Source organism: Salmo salar, chromosome ssa29 (genome assembly GCF_905237065.1).
Source record: "Salmo salar chromosome ssa29, Ssal_v3.1, whole genome shotgun sequence".
NCBI lineage: Eukaryota > Metazoa > Chordata > Actinopteri > Salmoniformes > Salmonidae > Salmo > Salmo salar.
The window spans coordinates 42,789,226-42,813,735 of NC_059470.1; the positions used below are offsets into that span (position 1 = coordinate 42,789,226).

The 24,510-nt window shown below is 41.8% G+C and overlaps 1 protein-coding gene across 1 annotated transcript in view; it reads right to left on the minus strand.

The window, feature by feature from the left end:
* Window positions 1–3,553: 3,553 nt before the first annotated feature.
* The window catches only part of vipr1b (vasoactive intestinal peptide receptor 1b), a 165,827-nt gene continuing 144,870 nt past the window's right edge, over window positions 3,554–24,510 (minus strand). The window contains exons 11-13 of the mRNA XM_045710828.1: window positions 24,225–24,354; window positions 10,217–10,258; window positions 3,554–3,825 (exon numbers count right to left, since the gene is read on the minus strand). Coding sequence (XP_045566784.1) covers window positions 3,625–3,825; window positions 10,217–10,258; window positions 24,225–24,354 — 373 coding nt within the window. The 3' untranslated portion in view covers window positions 3,554–3,624. The remainder of the gene's footprint in view (window positions 3,826–10,216; window positions 10,259–24,224; window positions 24,355–24,510) is intronic.

Below are 24,510 nucleotides of genomic sequence, written 5' to 3' on the forward strand. Positions count from 1 at the left end.
GATGAGTGGATAGATGGACGAATGGATGAGTAGATGGATGAGTGGACAGATGAGTGGATAGATTAATGAATGGGTCAGTTTAACGTACATGATGATACAGACAGACAGACAGACAGACAGACAGGGGAGGGACCAGACGATAGGATGGACAGTGAGGGAGAGGGGGAGAGTAGTAGTGAGGAAGGGTGGTAGTGAGGGAGAGTGGGAGAGATGAAGAGACGACCCTGCCTCACACAGGAAGCGGCGCAGGTCCTAATCCAGGCACTTGTCATCTCCCGTCTGGATTACTGCAACTCGCTGTTGGCTGGGCTCCCTGCCTGTGCCATTAAACCCCTACAACTCATCCAGAACGCCGCAGCCCGTCTGGTGTTCAACCTTCCCAAGTTCTCTCACGTCACCCCGCTCCTCCGCTCTCTCCACTGGCTTCCAGTTGAAGCTCGCATCCGCTACAAGACCATGGTGATTGCCTACGGAGCTGTGAAGGGAACGGCACCTCCATACCTTCAGGCTCTGATCAGGCCCTACACCCAAACAAGGGCACTGCGTTCATCCACCACTGGCCTGCTGGCCCCCCTACCTCTGAGGAAGCACAGTTCCCGCTCAGCCCAGTCAAAACTGTTCGCTGCTCTGGCACCCCAATGGTGGAACAAGCTCCCTCACGACGCCAGGACAGCGGAGTCAATCACCACCTTCCGGAGACACCTGAAACCCCACCTCTTTAAGGAATACCTGGGATAGGATAAAGTAATCCTTCTAACCCCCCCTTAAAAGATTTAGATGCACTATTGTAAAGTGGTTGTTCCACTGGATATCATAAGGTGAATGCACCATTTTGTAAGTCGCTCTGGATAAGAGCGTCTGCTAAATGACGTAAATGTAAATGTAAAGAGGGGGAGAGGGGAAGAGCGGTAGTGAGGAAGAGGGGGAGAGTGGTAGTGAGGAAAAGGGGGAGTGAGGGAGAGTGGGAGAGTGGTAGTGAGGGAGAGTGGTAGTGAGGGAGAGTGGTAGTGAGGGTGTGAGGGAGAGTAGGAGAGTGGTAATGAGGGAGAGGGGGAGAGTGGGAGTGAGGGAGTGAGGGAGAGTAGGAGAGTGGTAATGAGGGAGAGGGGGAGAGTGGGAGAGAGGGAGAGTGTGGTAGTGAGGGAGAGTGGTAGTGAGGGAGAGTAGGAGAGTGGTAATGAGGGAGAGTGGGAGAGAGGGAGAGGGGGAGTGAGGGAAAGAGGGGGAGAGTGGTAGTGAGGGAGAGTGGGAGTGAGGGAGAGTAGGAGAGTGGTAGTGAGGGAGAGGGGGAGAGTGGTAGTGAGGGGGAGTGAGGGATTGATTTGACTTCATATTCCAGTCAGCAGCTGTAATGTTTGGTAAAGCATCAGGGATTATAAAAGTTTGAAATGTATTTTTCACAGATTCAAATTCTTCTGGACAGGTACTGGCCCGAGGCGGTTTCCCTTCCCTTCCTATTCCCCCCTGTCCTGTACCAAGCTGTTCTGTCCTTTCCTATCCTGTCCTAAACTGTACAGGCCTCTATCCTGTCCTCTCCTGTCCTGAGTTGTCCTCGGCTCTGTCCTGTCCTGGGCGGTCCTGTCTTGGGCTGTCCTGTCTTGGGCTCTGTCCTGTCCTTGGCTCCTGTCCTGTTGTCCTCATAATGTCCTCCACACAGGAACCAGATAGGAACCAGGAAACAGGAAGCAGGTAGGAACCAGCAAGACCTAGCACTGTCCTGTCCTCTCTTGTCCTCAGCTGTCCCTGATTAGAGCTCTGTCATGTCCTGGGCTCTGCTCTGTCATGTCCTGGGCTTTGCTCTGTCCTGGGCTTTGCTTTGTCCTAGGCTCTGTCCTGTCCTGGGCTCTGTCCTGTCTTGGGCTCTGCCCTGTCCTGGGCTCTGTCCTGTCCTGGGCTCTGTCCTGGGCTCTGTCCTGTCCTGGGCTCTGCCCTGTCCTGGGCTCTGCTCTGTCCTGGGCTCTGCTCTGTCCTGGGCTCTGCTCTGTCCTGTCCTGGGCTCTGCTCTGCCCTGTCCTGGGCTCTGCTCTGCCCTGTCCTGGGCTCTGTCCTGTCCTGGGCTCTGCTCTGCCCTGTCCTGGGCTCTGTCCTGTCCTTGGCCCCTGTCCTGTGGTCCTCATAATGTCCTCCACTCAGGAACAGGAAGCAGGTAGGAACCAGCAGGACCTAGCACCACAGGGAGAGCCCATAAGAATGTATGGTTCTCACTACGTTCTCACTACGTGTTCCAATGCTCTCAGAGGCACCCGTGGGGTTTCTCCGGTGTTCCAATGCTCCCAGAGGCACCCGTGGGGTTTCTCCGGTGTTCCAATGCTCCCAGAGGCACCCGTGGGGTTTCTCCGGTGTTCCAATGCTCCCAGAGGCACCCGTGGGGTTTCTCCGGTGTTCCAATGCTCCCAGAGGCACCCGTGGGGTTTCTCCGGTGTTCCAATGCTCCCAGAGGCACCCGTGGGGTTTCTCCGGTGTTCCAATGCTCCCAGAGGAAACCATGGGGTTTCTCCGGTGTTCCAATGCTCCCAGAGGCACCCGTGGGGTTTCTCCGGTGTTCCAATGCTCCCAGAGGAAACCATGGGGTTTCTCCGGTGTTCCAATGCTCCCAGAGGCACCCGTGGGGTTTCTCCGGTGTTCCAATGCTCCCAGAGGAAACCATGGGGTTTCTCCGGTGTTCCAATGCTCCCAGAGGCACCCGTGGGGTTTCTCCGGTGTTCCAATGCTCCCAGAGGAAACCATGGGGTTTCTCCGGTGTTCCAATGCTCCCAGAGGAAACCATGGGGTTTCTCCGGTGTTCCAATGCTCCCAGAGGAAACCATGGGGTTTCTCCGGTGTTCCAATGCTCCCAGAGGAAACCATGGGGTTTCTCCGGTGTTCCAATGCTCCCAGAGGCACCCGTGGGGTTTCTCCGGTGTTCCAATGCTCCCAGAGGAAACCATGGGGTTTCTCCGGTGTTCCAATGCTCCCAGAGGAAACCATGGGGTTTCTCCGGTGTTCCAATGCTCCCAGAGGAAACCATGGGGTTTCTCCGGTGTTCCAATGCTCCCAGAGGCACCCGTGGGGTTTCTCCGGTGTTCCATCAGGTCACATTCCAGGAACAGTCCAAATGTTCTAAAATCAGGAGAGACGTTCTGTGTGGCCAAGGGAACGTTATCTCACAACACAACAGGAAGCAGCACTTTCACATTCCCCAACATCCTTACATTCAGACAGACACTTCATTGTGTGAAAGGCAGGTGTGTGTGATTGACTGACTGACTGACTGACTGAGTGTGTGCTTGGATGTGTGTGTGCGTATCTCTGTATGTGTTTTTTTATCTGTGTGTGTGTGTGTGTGTGTGTGTGTGTGTGTGTGTATCTCTGTACCTGTGTGTATCTCTGTATGTGTGTGTGTGTGTGTGTGTGTGTGTGTGTGTATCTCTGTACCTGTGTGTATCTCTGTATGTGTGTGTGTGTGTGTGTATCTCTGTATCTCTGTATGTGTGTAGGTCTCTGTATGTGTGTGTGTATCTATGTATCTATGTGTGTGTGTGTGTGTGTGTGTGTGTGTGTGTATCTATGTATGTGTGTGTGTATCTATGTGTGTGTGTCTATGAGTGTGTGTGTGTGTATCTATGTGTGTGTGTCTATGTGTGGTCAGATCATTGAGGACTCTTCCTGGCAGGAGGAGGATGCTCGGCGGGTCTTTGGGCTGCAGCTGCTCAACATTGAGATCTGAGTGGAGAAGTTGGTGCCGTTACTGTTCCCCATAGAGGGGTGCTGGTGCTTACTGGTGTCAGAACCCATGTAGTGCTGCAGGTTCCACCGCCTCCACTTCCTTTTCATCTCAGACTGCACCTGGGAGAGGAGGAGAGGAGGGGAGGGAGAGGGGGAGAGGGGGAGGGAGAGGAGGAGAGGAGAGGGGGAGACGAGGGGAGAGGGGGAGGGAGAGGAGGAGGGGAGGGAGAGGAGGAGGGGAGGAGGGAGGGAGAGGGGAGAGGAGGAAGAGGAGGAGGAGAAGAGGGGGAGGAGGAGAGGGGAGGAGAGGGGAGAGGGGGAGGGGGGAGGAGGAGGAGGGAGGAGGAGAGGGGGAGAGGGGCGGAGGAGGTAGAGAGGAGGATGGGGAGGGGGAGAGAGGAGGGAGAGGGGAGAGGAGGGTAGGGTGGGAGAGGGGGGAGGGGAGAGAGAGAAGGGAGAGGGGTGAGGAGGAGGAGGGGAGGGGGAGAGAGGAGGGAGAGGGAGAGGAGGAGGAGGGGGGAGAGAGAGGAGTTAGAGGGGAGAAGGGGGGAGAGAGAGAGAGGAGGGGGAAGGGAGAGACAAGGAGGGGGAGAGGGGGTTAGAGGTGGAGAGAGGAAAAAAGAGGGGGGAGAGAGGAGGAGGGAGAGAGGAGGAAGAGGATAAATTGAATGAGAGGAGAAGGAGGGGTGGAGATAAGAGATCGCTGTCAGTTTATTAAGTCTCTCATGATAAGCTGTAGACCACACTATTTACCTAGAGTTTTCATCTGTATCTTTCTTAGCTGTCTATTTACCACCACAAACCGATGCTGGCACTAAGACGGCACTCAATGAGCTGTATACGGCCATAAGCAAACAGGAAAATTCTCATCCAGAGGCAGCGCTCCTAGTGGCCGGAGACTTTAATGCAGGGAAACTCAAATTTGTTTTACCTCATTTCTACCAGCATGTTAAATGTGCAACCAGAGGGGAAAAAAACTCTGCATGACCTTTACTCCACACACAGAGACATATACAGAGCTCTCCCTCACTCTCCATCTGGCAAATCTGACCATAATTCTATCCTCCTGATTCCTGCTTACAAGATAAAATGAAAGCCCGAAGCACCAGTGACTCTGTCAATCAGTTCATTTTCAGATGAAGCAGATGCTAAGCTACAGGACTGTTTTGCACAGACTGGAATATGTTCCTGGATTCTTCCGATGTCATTGAGGAGTACAGCACATCAGTCACTGGCTTCATCAATAAGCGCATCGACGACGTCGTCCCTGACCGAGTCTGTAATACCAACATGTTTCAAGCAGACCACCATAGTCCCTGTGCCCAAGAACACAAAGGTAACCTGCCTAAATGACTACAGACCCGTAGCACTCACGTCCGTAGCCATGAAGTGCTTTGAAAGGCTGGTCATGGCTCACATCAACACCATTATCCCAGAAACCCTAGACCCACTCCAATTTGCATACCGCCCCAACAGATCCACAGATGTTACAGCTTCTATTTCACTCCACACTGCCTTTTCCCATCTGGACAAAAGGAACAACTATGTGAGAATGTTATTCATTGATTACAGCTCAGCGTTCAACACCATAGTGCCCACAAAGCTCATCAATAAGCTAAGGACCCTGGGACTAAACACCTCCCTCTGCAACTGGATCCTGGACTTCCTGACGGGCCGCCCCCAGGTGGTAAGAGTAGGCAACAACACGTCTGCCACGCTGATCCTCAACACTGGGGCCCCTCAGGGGTGCGTGCTCAGCCCTCTCCTGTACTCTCTGTTCACTCATGAATGCATGGCCAAGTTTTCTGATAACACAACAGTGGTAGGCCTGATCACCAACAACGATGAGACAGCCTATAGGGAGGTCAGAGACCTGAACGTGTGGTGCCAGGACAACAACCTCTCCCTCAACGTGATCAAGACAAAGGAGATTATTGTGGACTACAGGAAAAGGAGGACCGAGCACGCCCCCATTCTCATCGACGGGGCTGTAGTGGAGCAGGTTGAGAGCTTCAAGTTCCTTGGTGTCCACATCACCAACAAACTAACATGGTCCAAACACACTAAGACAGTCGTGAAGAGGGCAAGACAAAGCCTATTCCCCCTCAGCAGACTGAAAAGATTTGGCATGGGTCCTCAGATCCTCAAAAGGTTCTACAGCTGCACCATCGAGAGCATCCTGACGGTTGCATCACTGCCTGGTATGGCAACTGCTCGGCCTCCGACCGCAAGGCACTACAGAAAGTAGTGCGTACGGCCCACTACATCACTGGGGCCAAGCTTCCTGCCATCCAGGACCTCTATACCAGGCGGTGTCAGTAAGGTCCTAAAAGACTCCAGCCACCTTAGTCATAGACTGTTCACTCTGCTACCACACGGCAAGCGGTATCGGAGTGCCAAGTCATGGTCCAAAAGGCTTCTTAACAGCTTCTACCCCCAAGCCACAAGACTCCTGAACAGCGAATCAAAGGGCTACCCAGACCCCTCTTTTACGCTGCTGCTACTCTCTGTTATTATCTATGCATAGTCACTTTAACTCTACCAACATGTACACACTACCTCAATTACCTTGACTAACCTGTGCCCCCACACATTGACTCTGTACCGGTACCCCCTGTATATAGCCTCCACATTGACTCTGTACTGGTACCCCCTGTATATAGCCCCCACACATTGACTCTGTACGGGTACCCCCTGTATATAGCCTCCACATTGACTCTGTACCGGTACCCCCTGTATATAGCCTCCACATTGACTCTGTACCGGTACCCCCTGTATATAGCCTCCACATTGACTCTGTACCGGTACCCCCTGTATATAGCCTCCACATTGACTCTGTACCGGTACCCCCTGTATATAGCCTCGCTATTGTTATTTTACTGCTGCTGTTTATTAATTTGTTACTTTTATTTTCTATTTGTTACTTACTTTTTTTTCTTAAAATGTCTTAAAGCATTGTTGGTTAAGGGCTCGTAAGTAAGCATTTCACTGTAAGGTCTACTACACCTGTTGTATTCAGCATTTCACTGTAAGGTCTACTACACCTGTTGTATTCAGCATTTCACTGTGAGGTCTACTACACCTGTTGTATTCAGCATTTCACTGTGAGGTCTACTACACCTGTTGTATTCAGCATTTCACTGTGAGGTCTACTACACCTGTTGTATTCAGCATTTCACTGTGAGGTCTACTACACCTGTTGTATTCAGCATTTCACTGTAAGGTCTACTACACCTGTTGTATTCCGCATTTCACTGTAAGGTCTACTACACCTGTTGTATTCAGCATTTCACTGTGAGGTCTACTACACCTGTTGTATTCAGCATTTCACTGTGAGGTCTACTACACCTGTTGTATTCAGCATTTCACTGTGAGGTCTACTACACCTGTTGTATTCAGCATTTCACTGTGAGGTCTACTACACCTGTTGTATTCAGCATTTCACTGTGAGGTCTACTACACCTGTTGTATTCGGCACTTGTGACAAATACAATTTGATTTGACCTGAAAATAGCTGTGCAGCGATGCTCCCCATCCAACCTGACAGAGCTTGAGAGGATCTGCAGAGAAGAATGGGAGAAACTCCCCAAATACATGTGTGCCAAGCTTGTAGCGTCATACCCAAGAAGACTCAAGGCTGTAATCACTGCCAAAGGTGCTTCAACAAAGTACTGAGTAAAGGGTCTGAATACTTATGTACATTTAATATTTTGGTTTTATGTTTAATACATTTGCAAAAATTCTAAAAACCTGTTTTTGCTTTGTCATTATGGGGTTTTGTGTGTAGATTGATGAGGAAAAAAACCTTTTTAATCCATTTTAGAATAAGGCCGTAACGCAAGAAAATGTGGAAAAGTCAAGTGGTCTGAAAACTTTCTGAATGCACTGTATATAGGGCAGCAGCCTCTAAGGTGCAGGGTTGAAGAACCGGGTGCTAGCCGGCGAGTGATGGCTATTTAACAGTCTGGTGGCCTTGAGATAGCTGCATTTCAGTCTTTCGGTCTCGGCTTTGATGCACCTGTACTGACCTTCTGAATGGTAGCGGGGTTAACAGGCAGTGGCTCGGGTGGTTGTTGTCCTTGATGATCTTTTTGGCCTTCCTGTGACATCGGGTGGTGTAGATGTCCTGGAGGGCAGGCAGTGTGCCCCCCAGTGATGCGTTGGGCAGCCCGCGTCACTGACTCGGGCGGTGCTGTTGTGCTGTTGCGGGCGGTGCAGTTGCCGTACCAGGTGGTGATACAGCCCGACAGAATACTCTCAATTGTGCATCTGTAAAAGTTTGTTAGGGTTTTGGGTCAAATTTCTTCAGCCTCCTGAGGTGGAAGAGGAGCTGTTGCACCTTTTTCACCACACTGTCTGTGTAGGTGGACCATTTCAGTTCGTCAGTGATGTGTACGCCAAGGAACTTGAAGCTTTTCACCTTCTCCACTGTGGTCCCGTTGATGTGGATAAGGGTGTGCTCCCTCTGCTGTTTCCTGAAGTCCACGATTAGCTCCTTCATTTTGTTGATGTTGATGGAGAGGTTATTTTACCACCTGGGGGTGGCCAGTCAGGAAGTCCAGGACCCAGTTGCACAGGGAGGGATTCAGACCCAGGGCCCAGAGCTTAATGATGGACTTGGAGGGTACTATGGTGTTGAAGGCTGAGCTGTAGTCAATGAACAGCATTCTTACATCCTCTTGTCCAGATGGGTTAGGGTAGTGTGCAGTGCAATGGTGATTGCATCGTCATGTGGTCTATTGGGGTGGTATGTAAATTGAAGTTGGTCCAGGGTGACAGGTAAGGTAGAGGTGATATGATCCTTAACTAGCCTCTCAAAGCACTTCATGATGATAGAAGTGAGTGCTACGGGGCGATAGTCATTTAGTTCAGTTACCTTTGCTTTCCTGGGTACAGGAACAATGGTGGACATCTTGAAGCAAGTGGGGACAGCAGACTGGGATAGAGAGAGATTTAATATGTCCGTAAACACTCCAGCCAGCTGGTCTGCGCATGCTCTGAGGACGCGGCTAGTTATGCCGTCTGGGTCGGCAGCCTTGCGAAGGTTAAAACACTTAAACATCTTACTCACGTCGGCCACGGAGAACGAGAGCCCACAGTCCTTGGGAGCATGCCGCGTCGGTGGTACTGTGTTATCCTCAAAACGGGCAAAGAAAGTGTTTAGCTTGTCCGGAAGCAAGATGTCTGTGTCCGCAACGTGGCTGGTTTTCCCTTTGTAATCTGTGATTGTCTGTAGAACCTGCCCAACACGTCTTGTCTGAGCCGTTGAATTGCGACTCCACTTTGTCTCTGTACTGACGTTTTGCCTGTTTGATTTCCTTACGGAGGGAATAACTACACTGTTTGTATATGACCAAATTTCCAGTCACATTGCCATGGTTTCATGCGGTGGTTCACACTTTCAGTTTTGCACTTTTGTTTGAATTCAGTCTTGTGTCAGGTGAACTGTTGTAACGCCCTGGCCATAGAGAGGGGTTTTGTTCTTTATTTTGGTTAGGCCAGGGTGTTACATTGGGTGGGCGTTCTATGTTTCTTTCTCTATGTTTTTGTATTTCTTTGTTTTGGGCCGTGTGTGGCTCCCAATCAGGCACAGCTGAAGTTCGTTGTTGTTGATTGGGAGTCACACATAAGGAGCATGTTTTTCCTTTGGGTTTTGTGGGTAATTGTTTTCTGTTTAGTGTGTTCCTAACAGAACTGTTGCTATTCGTTTTTTGGTTTCTTTTGTATAGTGTTCGTTGATCATTAAAACCTTTTATGATGAACACTAACTCCGCTGCACCTTGGTCTCCCTCTCACGACAGCCCTTACAACTGTTGCGTTCTCATTTTTGGTCTAATCATTTTCCTATAATCTTCAAACTGTTCCCTCTCAATTGCTTCCATGGTAATGCACATTAATTTTATATTTCTTCTGTAAGACATGTCTTCAATTTAGTCCTATTCATGTAGGCAAATTGCAACGAGTGTAAAGGGTTAAAGGGAGGCAAACTGTCCCTTTAAGCACATGAACTTGAAACTAAATATTTCTCAAACAATCAGCAGTGATCCTGATCATGGCAGCACTGTCTCTCTCTGTGATTGACAGAGAGAGAACCCTGCTTCATGTAAACTCAGTGTATAAACTCAGGGTGTTACCCAGGTGCAGTGTGTAAACTCAGGGTGTAAACTCGGGGTGTAAACTCAGTGTGTAAACTCAGGGTGTTACCCAGGTGCAGTGTGTAAACTCAGGGTGTAAACTCGGGGTGTAAACTCGGGGTGTAAACTCGGGGTGTAAACTCGGGGTGTAAACTCAGGGTGTTACCCAGGTGCAGTGTGTAAACTCAGGGTGTAAACTCGGGGTGTAAACTCGGGGTGTAAACTCGGGGTGTAAACCAGGTGCAGGGTGTAAACTCAGGGTGTAAACTCCGGGTGTTAACCAGGTGCAGGGTGTAAACTCGGGGTGTAAACTCGGGGTGTTAACCAGGTGCAGTGTGTTTATAACAGGAGTGTGTGAACGTCAGGGTGGCTCTTACCTCTCCGTTTAAGAAGCAGTAGAGAACAGCAACCACAAAGCCCTGGGGAAAGGAAGAACAGAAAGAGCATCAGCTGTCTGTTAGTCACCCTAACCCTGGGGAGAGCAGAGTCACCCCAACCCTGGGGAGAGCAGAGTCGCCCTAACCCTGGGGAGAGCAGAGTCGCCCTAACCCTGGGGAGAGCAGAGTCACCCTAACCCTGGGGAGAGCAGAGTCACCCTAACCCTGGGGAGAGCAGAGTCGCCCTAACCCTGGGGAGAGCAGAGTCGCCCTAACCCTGGGGAGAGCAGAGTCGCCCTAACCCTGGGGAGAGCAGAGTCGCCCTAACCCTGGGGAGAGCAGAGTCGCCCTAACCCTGGGGAGAGCAGAGTCGCCCTAACCCTGGGGAGAGCAGAGTCGCCCTAACCCTGGGGAGAGCAGAGTCGCCCTAACCCTGGGGAGAGCAGAGTCGCCCTAACCCTGGGGAGAGCAGAGTCGCCCTAACCCTGGGGAGAGCAGAGTCACCCTAACCCTGGGGAGAGCAGAGTCACCCTAACCCTGGGGAGAGCAGAGTCACCCTAACCCTGGGGAGAGCAGAGTCACCCTAACCCTGGGGAGAGCAGAGTCACCCTAACCCTGGGGAGAGCAGAGTCACCCTAACCCTGGGGAGAGCAGAGTCACCCTAACCCTGGGGAGAGCAGAGTCACCCTAACCCTGGGGAGAGCAGAGTCACCCTAACCCTGGGGAGAGCAGAGTCTCCCTAACCCTGGGGAGAGCAGAGTCACCCTAACCCTGGGGAGAGCAGAGTCACCCTAACCCTGGGGAGAGCAGAGTCGCCCTAACCCTGGGGAGAGCAGAGTCGCCCTAACCCTGGGGAGAGCAGAGTCGCCCTAACCCTGGGGAGAGCAGAGTCGCCCTAACCCTGGGGAGAGCAGAGTCGCCCTAACCCTGGGGAGAGCAGAGTCACCCTAACCCTGGGGAGAGCAGAGTCACCCTAACCCTGGGGAGAGCAGAGTCTGTTACAGTCACCCTAATCCTGGGGAGAGCAGAGTCACCCTAACCCTGGGGAGAGCAGAGTCTGTTACATGAACCCAGTGTACCCTGTTGTTCATAACAATACAAGGCAGGTGGCCTAGTGGTTAAGAGCGTTGGGCCAGTAACCTAAAGGTTGCTGGTTCGTATCCCCGAGCCGACTAGGTGAAAAATCTGTCGATGTGCCGTTGAGCAAAGCCCTTAACCCTCACTGGGCCTTTAAATCACTCTGGAGAAGAGCATCTGCTAAATGACTCCAATGTAATGCATCAACAGGCTGTTCTATGGAATATGTGAGTGACCCTATATTAAAGTAATGAGTACACAGCTACTGCTGGCATGAATATAGAGCATTTGCTAATTTACAGAACATGATTACATGTCTGTGGCCTAGAGGGAAAACTGAGAGAAGTGAGGGATGCCAGACAAGGAAGTAATATTGAGAAGATAAGAGGAACAAGCTGGAGGAGGTTTCTCAGCTGAAGTCTAGCTGCTGCCAGCTGCCAGGTCTGGCTGCTTCTCTTTATCTCCATTATACAGACCAGAAAAACCAAAGCCAGGGGTTAAAACATGACCAGTGGGTCTGAACTACCAGTCCATTATGCCTGGAGTCCTGGAAAAGGGTTTTAAAAAGCATCTCTCCCATGAGCGTATTGGCTGCCTGGAGCAACTCATCACAGAACCTGAACTCTCTCCTGACTGTTAATCATCAGTCAGAAGGATGTGAAGTCCCACTGTTAGACTGACTCCCAAAAGCCCCCTAAACCACATCTATACTACACCAATACTATACCTATACTATACTACACCTATACCACACCTATACTATACTATACTACACCAATACTATACCTATACTATACTACACCTATACTACACCTATACTATCCTATACTGCACCAATACTATACCTATACTATACTACACCTATACTACACCTATACCACACCTATACTATACTATACTACACCAATACTATACCTATACTATACTACACCTATACTACACCTATACTATCTTATACTGCACCAATACTACACCTATACTATCCTATACTGCACCAATACTATACCTATACTATCCTATACTACCCCTAAACCACATCTACACTACACCAATACTATACCTATACTATACTACACCTATACCACACCTATACTATACTATACTACACCAATACTATACCTATACTATCCCATACTATACTATACCTATACCACACCTATACTGCACCTATACCACACCTATACTATACCTATACTATACCTATACTACAACTATACTATGCCTATACTATACCTATACTACACCTATACTACACCTATACTACAACTATACTATACTACACCTATACTATACCTATATTACACCGCTACTATAATACACCTATAATACAGCTATACTATACCTATACTACACCTATACTACACCTATACTATATCTATACTACACCTATACTATACCTGTACTACACCTATACTACACCTATACTGCACCAATACCATATCTATACCACATCTATACCACACCTATACTATACCTATACTACATCTATAATACACCTATACTACAACTATACTATACCTATACTACACCTATACTATACTACAACTATACTATGCCTATACTATAACTATACTATACCTATACTACACCTATACTATAGCTATACTATACCTATACTACACCTATACTACACCTGTACTATACCTGTACTATACCTATACTATACCTATACTACACCTATACTATACTAAACCTATACTACACCTATACTATACTAAACCTATACTATACCTATACTACACCTATACTATATCTATACTACACCTATACTACACCTATACTATACCTGTGCTACACCTATACTACACCTATACTACACCTATACTATATCTATACTACACCTATACTACACATATACTACACATATACTATACTACACCTATACTACACCTATACTGCACTAATACTATACCTATACTACACCTATACTACACCTATACTGTATCTATACTACACCTATACTATACCTGTACTACACCTATACTATATCTATACTACACCTATACTATACTACACCTATACTACACCTATACTATACCTATACTACACCTGTACTATACCAATACTATACTACACCTATACTACAAATATACTATGCCTATACTATAACTATACTACACCTATACTATAGCTATACTATACCTATACTATACTACACCTATACTACACCTATACTATACCTGTACTACACCTATACTATAACTATACTACCTATACTACACCTATACTACACCTATACTGTATCTATACTACACCTATACTATACCTGTACTACACCTATACTATATCTATACTACACCTATACTATACTACACCTATAATACACCTATACTATACTACACCTATACTACACCTATACTATACTACACCTATACTACACCTGTACTATACCTATACTATACTACACCTATACTACACCTATACTACAAATATACTATGCCTATACTATAACTATACTACACCTATACTACACCTATACTATAGCTATACTATACCTATACTACACCTATACTATATCTATACTACACCCATACTACACCTATACTATAACTATACTACACCTATACTATACCTATACTACACCTATACTATACATATACTATACCTATACTACACCTATACTACACCTATACTGTATCTATACTACACCTATACTATACCTGTACTACACCTATACTATATCTATACTACACCTATACTATACTACACCTATAATACACCTATGCTATACTACACCTATACTATACATATTCTACACCTATACTACACCTATACTATACCTATACTACACCTATACTATATCTATACTACACCTATACTACACCTATACTATAGCTATACTATACCTATACTACACCTATACTACACCTATACTATATCTATACTACACCTATACTATACCTGTACTACACCTATACTACACCTATACTGCACCAATACCATATCTATACCACATCTATACCACACCTATACTATACCTATACTACATCTATACTACACCTATACTACAACTATACTATACCTATACTACACCTATACTATACTACAACTATACTATGCCTATACTATAACTATACTATACCTATACTACACCTATACTATAGCTATACTATACCTATACTACACCTATACTACACCTGTACTATACCTGTACTATACCTATACTATACCTATACTATACCTATACTACACCTATACTATACTAAACCTATACTACACCTATACTATACTAAACCTATACTATACCTATACTACACCTATACTATATCTATACTACACCTATACTACACCTATACTATACCTGTGCTACACCTATACTACACCTATACTGCACTAATACTATACCTATACTACACCTATACTACACCTATACTGTATCTATACTACACCTATACTATACCTGTACTACACCTATACTATATCTATACTACACCTATACTATACTACACCTATACTACACCTATACTATACCTATACTACACCTGTACTATACCAATACTATACTACACCTATACTACAAATATACTATGCCTATACTATAACTATACTACACCTATACTATAGCTATACTATACCTATACTATACTACACCTATACTACACCTATACTATACCTGTACTACACCTATACTATAACTATACTACCTATACTACACCTATACTACACCTATACTGTATCTATACTACACCTATACTATACCTGTACTACACCTATACTATATCTATACTACACCTATACTATACTACACCTATAATACACCTATACTATACTACACCTATACTACACCTATAATATACTACACCTATACTACACCTGTACTATACCTATACTATACTACACCTATACTACACCTATACTACAAATATACTATGACTATACTATAACTATACTACACCTATACTACACCGATACTATAGCTATACTATACCTATACTACACCTATACTATATCTATACTACACCCATACTACACCTATACTATAACTATACTACACCTATACTATACCTATACTACACCTATACTATACATATACTACACATATACTATACCTATACTACACCTATACTACACCTATACTGTATCTATACTACACCTATACTATACCTGTACTACACCTATACTATATCTATACTACACCTATACTATACTACACCTATAATACACCTATGCTATACTACACCTATACTACACCTATACTATACATATTCTACACCTATACTACACCTATACTATACCTATACTACAGCTATACTATATCTATACTACACCTATACTACACCTATACTATAGCTATACTATACCTATACTACACCTATACTACACCTATACTACACCTATACTATATCTATACTACACCTATACTACACCTATACTATAACTATACTACACCTATACTATACCTATACTACACCTATACTATACCTATACTACACATATACTATACCTATACTACACCTATACTACACCTATACTGTATCTATACTACACCTATACTATACCTGTACTACACCTATACTATATCTATACTACACCTATACTATACCTATACTATACTACACCTATACTACACCTATACTACACCTATACTACACCTATACTGTATCTATACTACACCTATACTATATCTATACTACACCCATACTACAACTATACTATACCTATACTACACCTATACTATACCAATACTACATCTATACTACACCTATACTATAGCTATACTACACCTATACTATACATATACTACAACTATACTATGCCTATACTATAACTATGCTACACCTATACTACACCTATACTATACCTATACTTCACCTATACTACACCTATACTACAACAATAATATGCCTATACTCTAAATATACTATAGCTATACTACACCTATACTACACCTATACTATAGCTATACTATACCTATACTATACCTATACTACACCTATACTACACCTATACTACACATATACTATACCTATAATACACCTATACTATACCTGTACTACACCTGTACTACACCTATACTACACCTATACTCTACTACACCAATACTACACCTATACTGCACCAATACTATACCTATACTACAGCTATACTATACCTATACTACACCTATACTATACCTGTACTACACCTATACTACACCTATACTACATCTATACTATACCTATACTATACCTATACTACACCTATACTATACCTGTACTACACCTATACTATATCTATACTACACCTATACTGTATCTATACTTACCAATACTATACCTATACTACAGCTATACTATACCTATACTACACCTATACTATATCTATTCTACACCTATACTACACCTGTACTACACCTATACTATACTACACCAATACTATACCTATACTGCACCAATACTATACCTATACTACACCTATACTACACCTATACTACACATATACTACACCTATACTATACTACACCTATACTACACCTATACTATACTACACCTATACTACACCTATACTATACTACACCTATACTATACCTATACTACACCTATACTACACCTGTATTATACCTATACTATACTACACCTATACTATACTACAGCTATACTACACCTATACTATACTACACCTATACTATACCTATACTACACCTATACTATACCTATACTACACCTATACTATATCTATACTTCACCTATACTACACCTATAATACACATATATTACATCTATACTATATCTATACTACACCTGTACTACACCTATACTACACCTATACTATACTACACCTATACTATACCTATACTATATCTATACTACACCTATACTATACCTATACTACACCTATACTACAACTATACTATGCCTATACTATAACTATACTACACCTATACTATGGCTATACTATACCTATACTACACCTATACTATACCTGTACAACACCTATACTACACCTATACTACAACTATACTACACATATACTATACCTATACTACACCTATACTACACCTATACTGTATCTATACTACACCTATACTATACCTGTACTACACCTATACTATATCTATACTACACCTATACTATACCTATACTATACTACACCTATACTACACCTATACTACACCTATACTACACCTATACTGTATCTATACTACACCTATACTATATCTATACTACACCCATACTACAACTATACTATACCTATACTACACCTATACTATACCAATACTACATCTATACTACACCTATACTATAGCTATACTACACCTATACTATACTACACCTATAATACACCTATGCTATACTACACCTATACTATACATATTCTACACCTATACTACACCTATACTATACCTATACTACACCTATACTATATCTATACTACACCTATACTACACCTATACTATAGCTATACTATACCTATACTACACCTATACTACACCTATACTATATCTATACTACACCTATACTATACCTGTACTACACCTATACTACACCTATACTGCACCAATACCATATCTATACCACATCTATACCACACCTATACTATACCTATACTACATCTATACTACACCTATACTACAACTATACTATACCTATACTACACCCATACTATACTACAACTATACTATGCCTATACTATAACCATACTATACCTATACTACACCTATACTATGGCTATACTATACCTATACTACACCTATACTACACCTGTACTATACCTGTACTATACCCATACTATACCCATACTATACCCATACTACACCTATACTATACTAAACCTATACTACACCTATACTATACTAAACCTATACTATACCTATACTACACCTATACTATATCTATACTACACCTATACTACACCCATACTATACCTGTGCTACACCCATACTACACCTATACTGCACTAATACTATACCTATACTACACCTATACTACACCTATACTGTATCTATACTACACCTATACTATACCTGTACTACACCTATACTATATCTATACTACACCTATACTATACTACACCTATACTATACCTATACTACACCTGTACTATACCAATACTATACTACACCTATACTACAAATATACTATGCCTATACTATAACTATACTACACCTATACTATAGCTATACTATACCTATACTATACTACACCTATACTACACCTATACTATACCTGTACTACACCTATACTATAACTATACTACCTATACTACACCTATACTACACCTATACTGTATCTATACTACACCTATACTATACCTGTACTACACCTATACTATATCTATACTACACCTATACTATACTACACCTATAATACACCTATACTATACTACACCTATACTACACCTATACTATACTACACCTATACTACACCTGTACTATACCTATACTATACTACACCTATACTACACCTATACTACAAATATACTATGACTATACTATAACTATACTACACCTATACTACACCGATACTATAGCTATACTATACCTATACTACACCTATACTATATCTATACTACACCCATACTACACCTATACTATAACTATACTACACCTATACTATACCTATACTACACCTATACTATACATATACTACACATATACTATACCTATACTACACCTATACTACACCTATACTGTATCTATACTACACCTATACTATACCTGTACTACACCTATACTATATCTATACTACACCTATACTATACTACACCTATAATACACCTATGCTATACTACACCTATACTACACCCATACTATACATATTCTACACCTATACTACACCCATACTATACCTATACTACAGCTATACTATATCTATACTACACCTATACTACACCTATACTATAGCTATACTATACCTATACTACACCTATACTACACCCATACTACACCTATACTATATCTATACTACACCTATACTACACCTATACTATAACCGTACTACACCCATACTATACCTATACTACACCCATACTATACCCATACTACACATATACTATACCTATACTACACCTATACTACACCTATACTGTATCTATACTACACCTATACTATACCTGTACTACACCTATACTATATCTATACTACACCTATACTATACCCATACTATACTACACCTATACTACACCTATACTACACCTATACTACACCTATACTGTATCTATACTACACCTATACTATATCTATACTACACCCATACTACAACTATACTATACCTATACTACACCTATACTATACCAATACTACATCTATACTACACCTATACTATAGCTATACTACACCCATACTATACATATACTACAACTATACTATGCCTATACTATAACTATGCTACACCTATACTACACCTATACTATACCTATACTTCACCCATACTACACCTGTACTACAACAATAATATGCCTATACTCTAAATATACTATAGCTATACTACACCTATACTACACCTATACTGTAGCTATACTATACCTATACTATACCTATACTACACCTATACTACACCTATACTACACATATACTATACCTATAATACACCTATACTATACCTGTACTACACCTGTACTACACCCATACTACACCCATACTCTACTACACCAATACTACACCTATACTGCACCAATACTATACCTATACTACAGCTATACTATACCTATACTACACCTATACTATACCCGTACTACACCTATACTACACCTATACTACATCTATACTATACCTATACTATACCTATACTACACCTATACTATACCTGTACTACACCTATACTATATCTATACTACACCTATACTGTATCTATACTACACCAATACTATACCTATACTACAGCTATACTATACCTATACTACACCTATACTATATCTATTCTACACCTATACTACACCTGTACTACACCTATACTATACTACACCAATACTATACCTATACTGCACCAATACTATACCTATACTACACCTATACTACACCTATACTACACATATACTACACCTATACTATACTACACCTATACTACACCTATACTATATTACACCTATACTACACCTATACTATACTACACCTATACTATACCTATACTACACCTATACTACACCTGTATTATACCTATACTATACTACACCTATACTATACTACAGCTATACTACACCTATACTATACTACACCTATACTATACCTATACTACACCTATACTATACCTATACTACACCTATACTATATCTATACTTCACCTATACTACACCTATAATACACATATATTACATCTATACTATATCTATACTACACCTGTACTACACCTATACTACACCTATACTATACTACACCTATACTATACCTATACTATATCTATACTACACCTATACTATACCTATACTACACCTATACTACAACTATACTATGCCTATACTATAACTATACTACACCTATACTATGGCCATACTATACCTATACTACACCTATACTATACCTGTACAACACCTATACTACACCTATACTACAACTATACTACACATATACTATACCTATACTACACCTATACTACACCTATACTGTATCTATACTACACCTATACTATACCTGTACTACACCTATACTATATCTATACTACACCTATACTATACCTATACTATACTACACCTATACTACACCTATACTACACCTATACTACACCTATACTGTATCCATACTACACCTATACTATATCTATACTACACCCATACTACAACTATACTATACCTATACTACACCTATACTATACCAATACTACATCTATACTACACCTATACTATAGCTATACTACACCTATACTATACATATACTACAACTATACTATGCCTATACTATAACTATGCTACACCTATACTACACCTATACTATACCTGTACTTCACCTATACTACACCCATACTACAACAATAATGTGCCTATACTCTAAATATACTGTAGCTATACTACACCTATACTACACCTATACTATAGCTATACTATACCTATACTATACCTATACTACACCTATACTACACCTATACTACACATATACTATACCTATAATACACCTATACTATACCTGTACTACACACTGTACTACACCTACTCACACCTATACTATACTACACCAATACTACACCTATACTGCACCAATACTATACCTATACTACAGCTATACTATACCTATACTACACCTATACTATACCTGTACTACACCCATACTACACCTATACTACATCTATACTATACCTGTACTACACCTATACTATACCCTGTACTACACCTATACTATATCTATACTACACCTATACTGTATCTATACTTACCAATACTATACCTATACTACAGCCATACTATACCTATACTACACCTATACTGTATCTATTCTACACCTATACTACACCTGTACCACACCCATACTATACTACACCAATACTGCACCTATGCGTGCTGTACCTATACTACACCTATACTACACCTATACTACACCCATACTATACTACACCCATACTATACTACACCCATACTACACCTATACTATACTACACCCATACTACACCCATACTATACTACACCTATACTATACCTATACTACACCTATACTACACCCGTTTGTATACCTATACTATACTACACCTATACTATACTACAGCTATACTACACCTATACTATACTACACCTATACTATACCTATACTACACCTATACTATACCTATACTACACCTATACTATATCTATACTTCACCTATACTACACCTATAATACACATATATTACATCTATACTATATCTATACTACACCTGTACTACACCTATACTACACCTATACTATACTACACCTATACTATACCTATACTATATCTATACTACACCTATACTATACCTATACTACACCTATACTACAACTATACTGTGCCTATACTATAACTATACTACACCTATACTGTGGCCATACTATACCTATACTACACCTATACTATACCTGTACAACACCTATACTACACCTATACTACAACTATACTATGCCTATACTATACCTATACTATACCTGTACTACACCTATACTGTATCTATACTACACCTATACTATACCTGTACTACACCTATACTACACCTATACTACACCTATACTATACTACACCTATACTACACCTATACTACACCTATACTACACCTATACTATACCTATACTACACCTATACTACACCTATACTATACAACACCTATACTACAACTATACTATGCCTATACTATAACTATACTACACCTATACTACACCTATATTATATCTATACTACACCTATACTACACCTGTACTACATCTACACTACACCTATACTATACCTATACTACACCTATACTATACCTATGCTACATCTATACTACACCTATACTACATCTATACTATATCTATACTACACCTGTACTACACCTATACTACACCTATACTACACCTATACTACACATATACTACACCTATACTATACTACACCTATACTATACTACACCTATACTACACCTATACTATACTACACCTATACTACACCTATACTACACCTGTATTATACCTATACTATACTACACCTATACTATACTACACCTATACTACACCTATACTATACTACACCTATACTATACCTATACTACACCTATACTACACCTATACTACACCTATACTACACCTATACTACATCTATACTACTCCTATACTATACCTGTACTACACCTATACTATATCTATACTACACCTATACTACATCTATACTATATCTATACTACACCTGTACTACACCTATACTATATCTATACTACACCTATACTAAATCTATACTATATCTATACTACACCTGTACTACACCTATACTACACCTGTACTACACCTATACTATACTACACCAATACTACACCTATACTGCACCAATACTATACCTATACTACACCTATACTACACCTATACTACACATATACTACACCTATACTATACTACACCTATACTACACCTATACTATACTACACCTATACTACACCTATACTATACTACACCTATACTATACTACACCTATACTACACCTGTATTATACCTATACTATACTACACCTATACTATACTACAGCTATACTACACCTATACTATACTACACCTATACTATACCTATACTACACCTATACTATACCTATACTACACCTATACTACACCACATCTATACTACACCTATACTACACCTATACTATACTACACCTATACTATATCTATACTACACCTATACTACGCCTATACTATGCCTATACTATACCTATACTACACCTATACTATACCAATACTACATCTATACTACACCTATACTATAGCTATACTACACCTATACTATACCTATACTACAACTATACTATGCCTATACTATAACTATGCTACACCTATACTACACCTATACTACACCTATACTATACTACACCTATACTACACCTATACTATAGCTATACTATAGCTATACTATACATATACTATACCTATACTACACCTATACTACACCTATACTATACCTGTACTACACCTATACTACACCTACACTACACCTATACTATACCTATACTACACCTATACTACACCTATACTATACCAATACTACACCTATACTACATCTATACTACACCTATACTACAACTATACTATACCTATACTACACCTATACTACACCTATACTACACCTGTGCTATACCTATACTATACCTATACTACACCTACACTACACCTATACTACACCTATACTATACCTATACTGCACCTATACTACACCTATACTATACCTATACTACACCTATACTACACCTATACTATACTTAACCTATACTATGCCTCTACTGCACCTATACTACACCACACCTGAAGAGTTGGTTCTATCTGGGGAGAAACCGTGGAATATGTTATTTGTTTGGATGGGAAAGTTAGCTGAATTTTGTTTAACCCTAGTGGTTCCATACCTGGAATGATCCCAGTATGAGGTCGAACACCAGCCGTTGCTCTGTGTTCACCTGCTCTGGGATGAAGGCAAACACGATGAAGTTGATCCCAAAAAGTGGGATCAGCAGCAGGGTGGACTTGGCCAGCCTCCTACACAGAGCAACAAAGAGAACAGAATATCATGAAGTAGCTTTATGACTAACCCCTAGTTATTAAACAGTCGCATTCATCCTTTTACACAGAACATCAAGAGAACATCAAAAAAAAGTAGCTCTACATCATAGAGAGCTGGGCTCTACATGACAG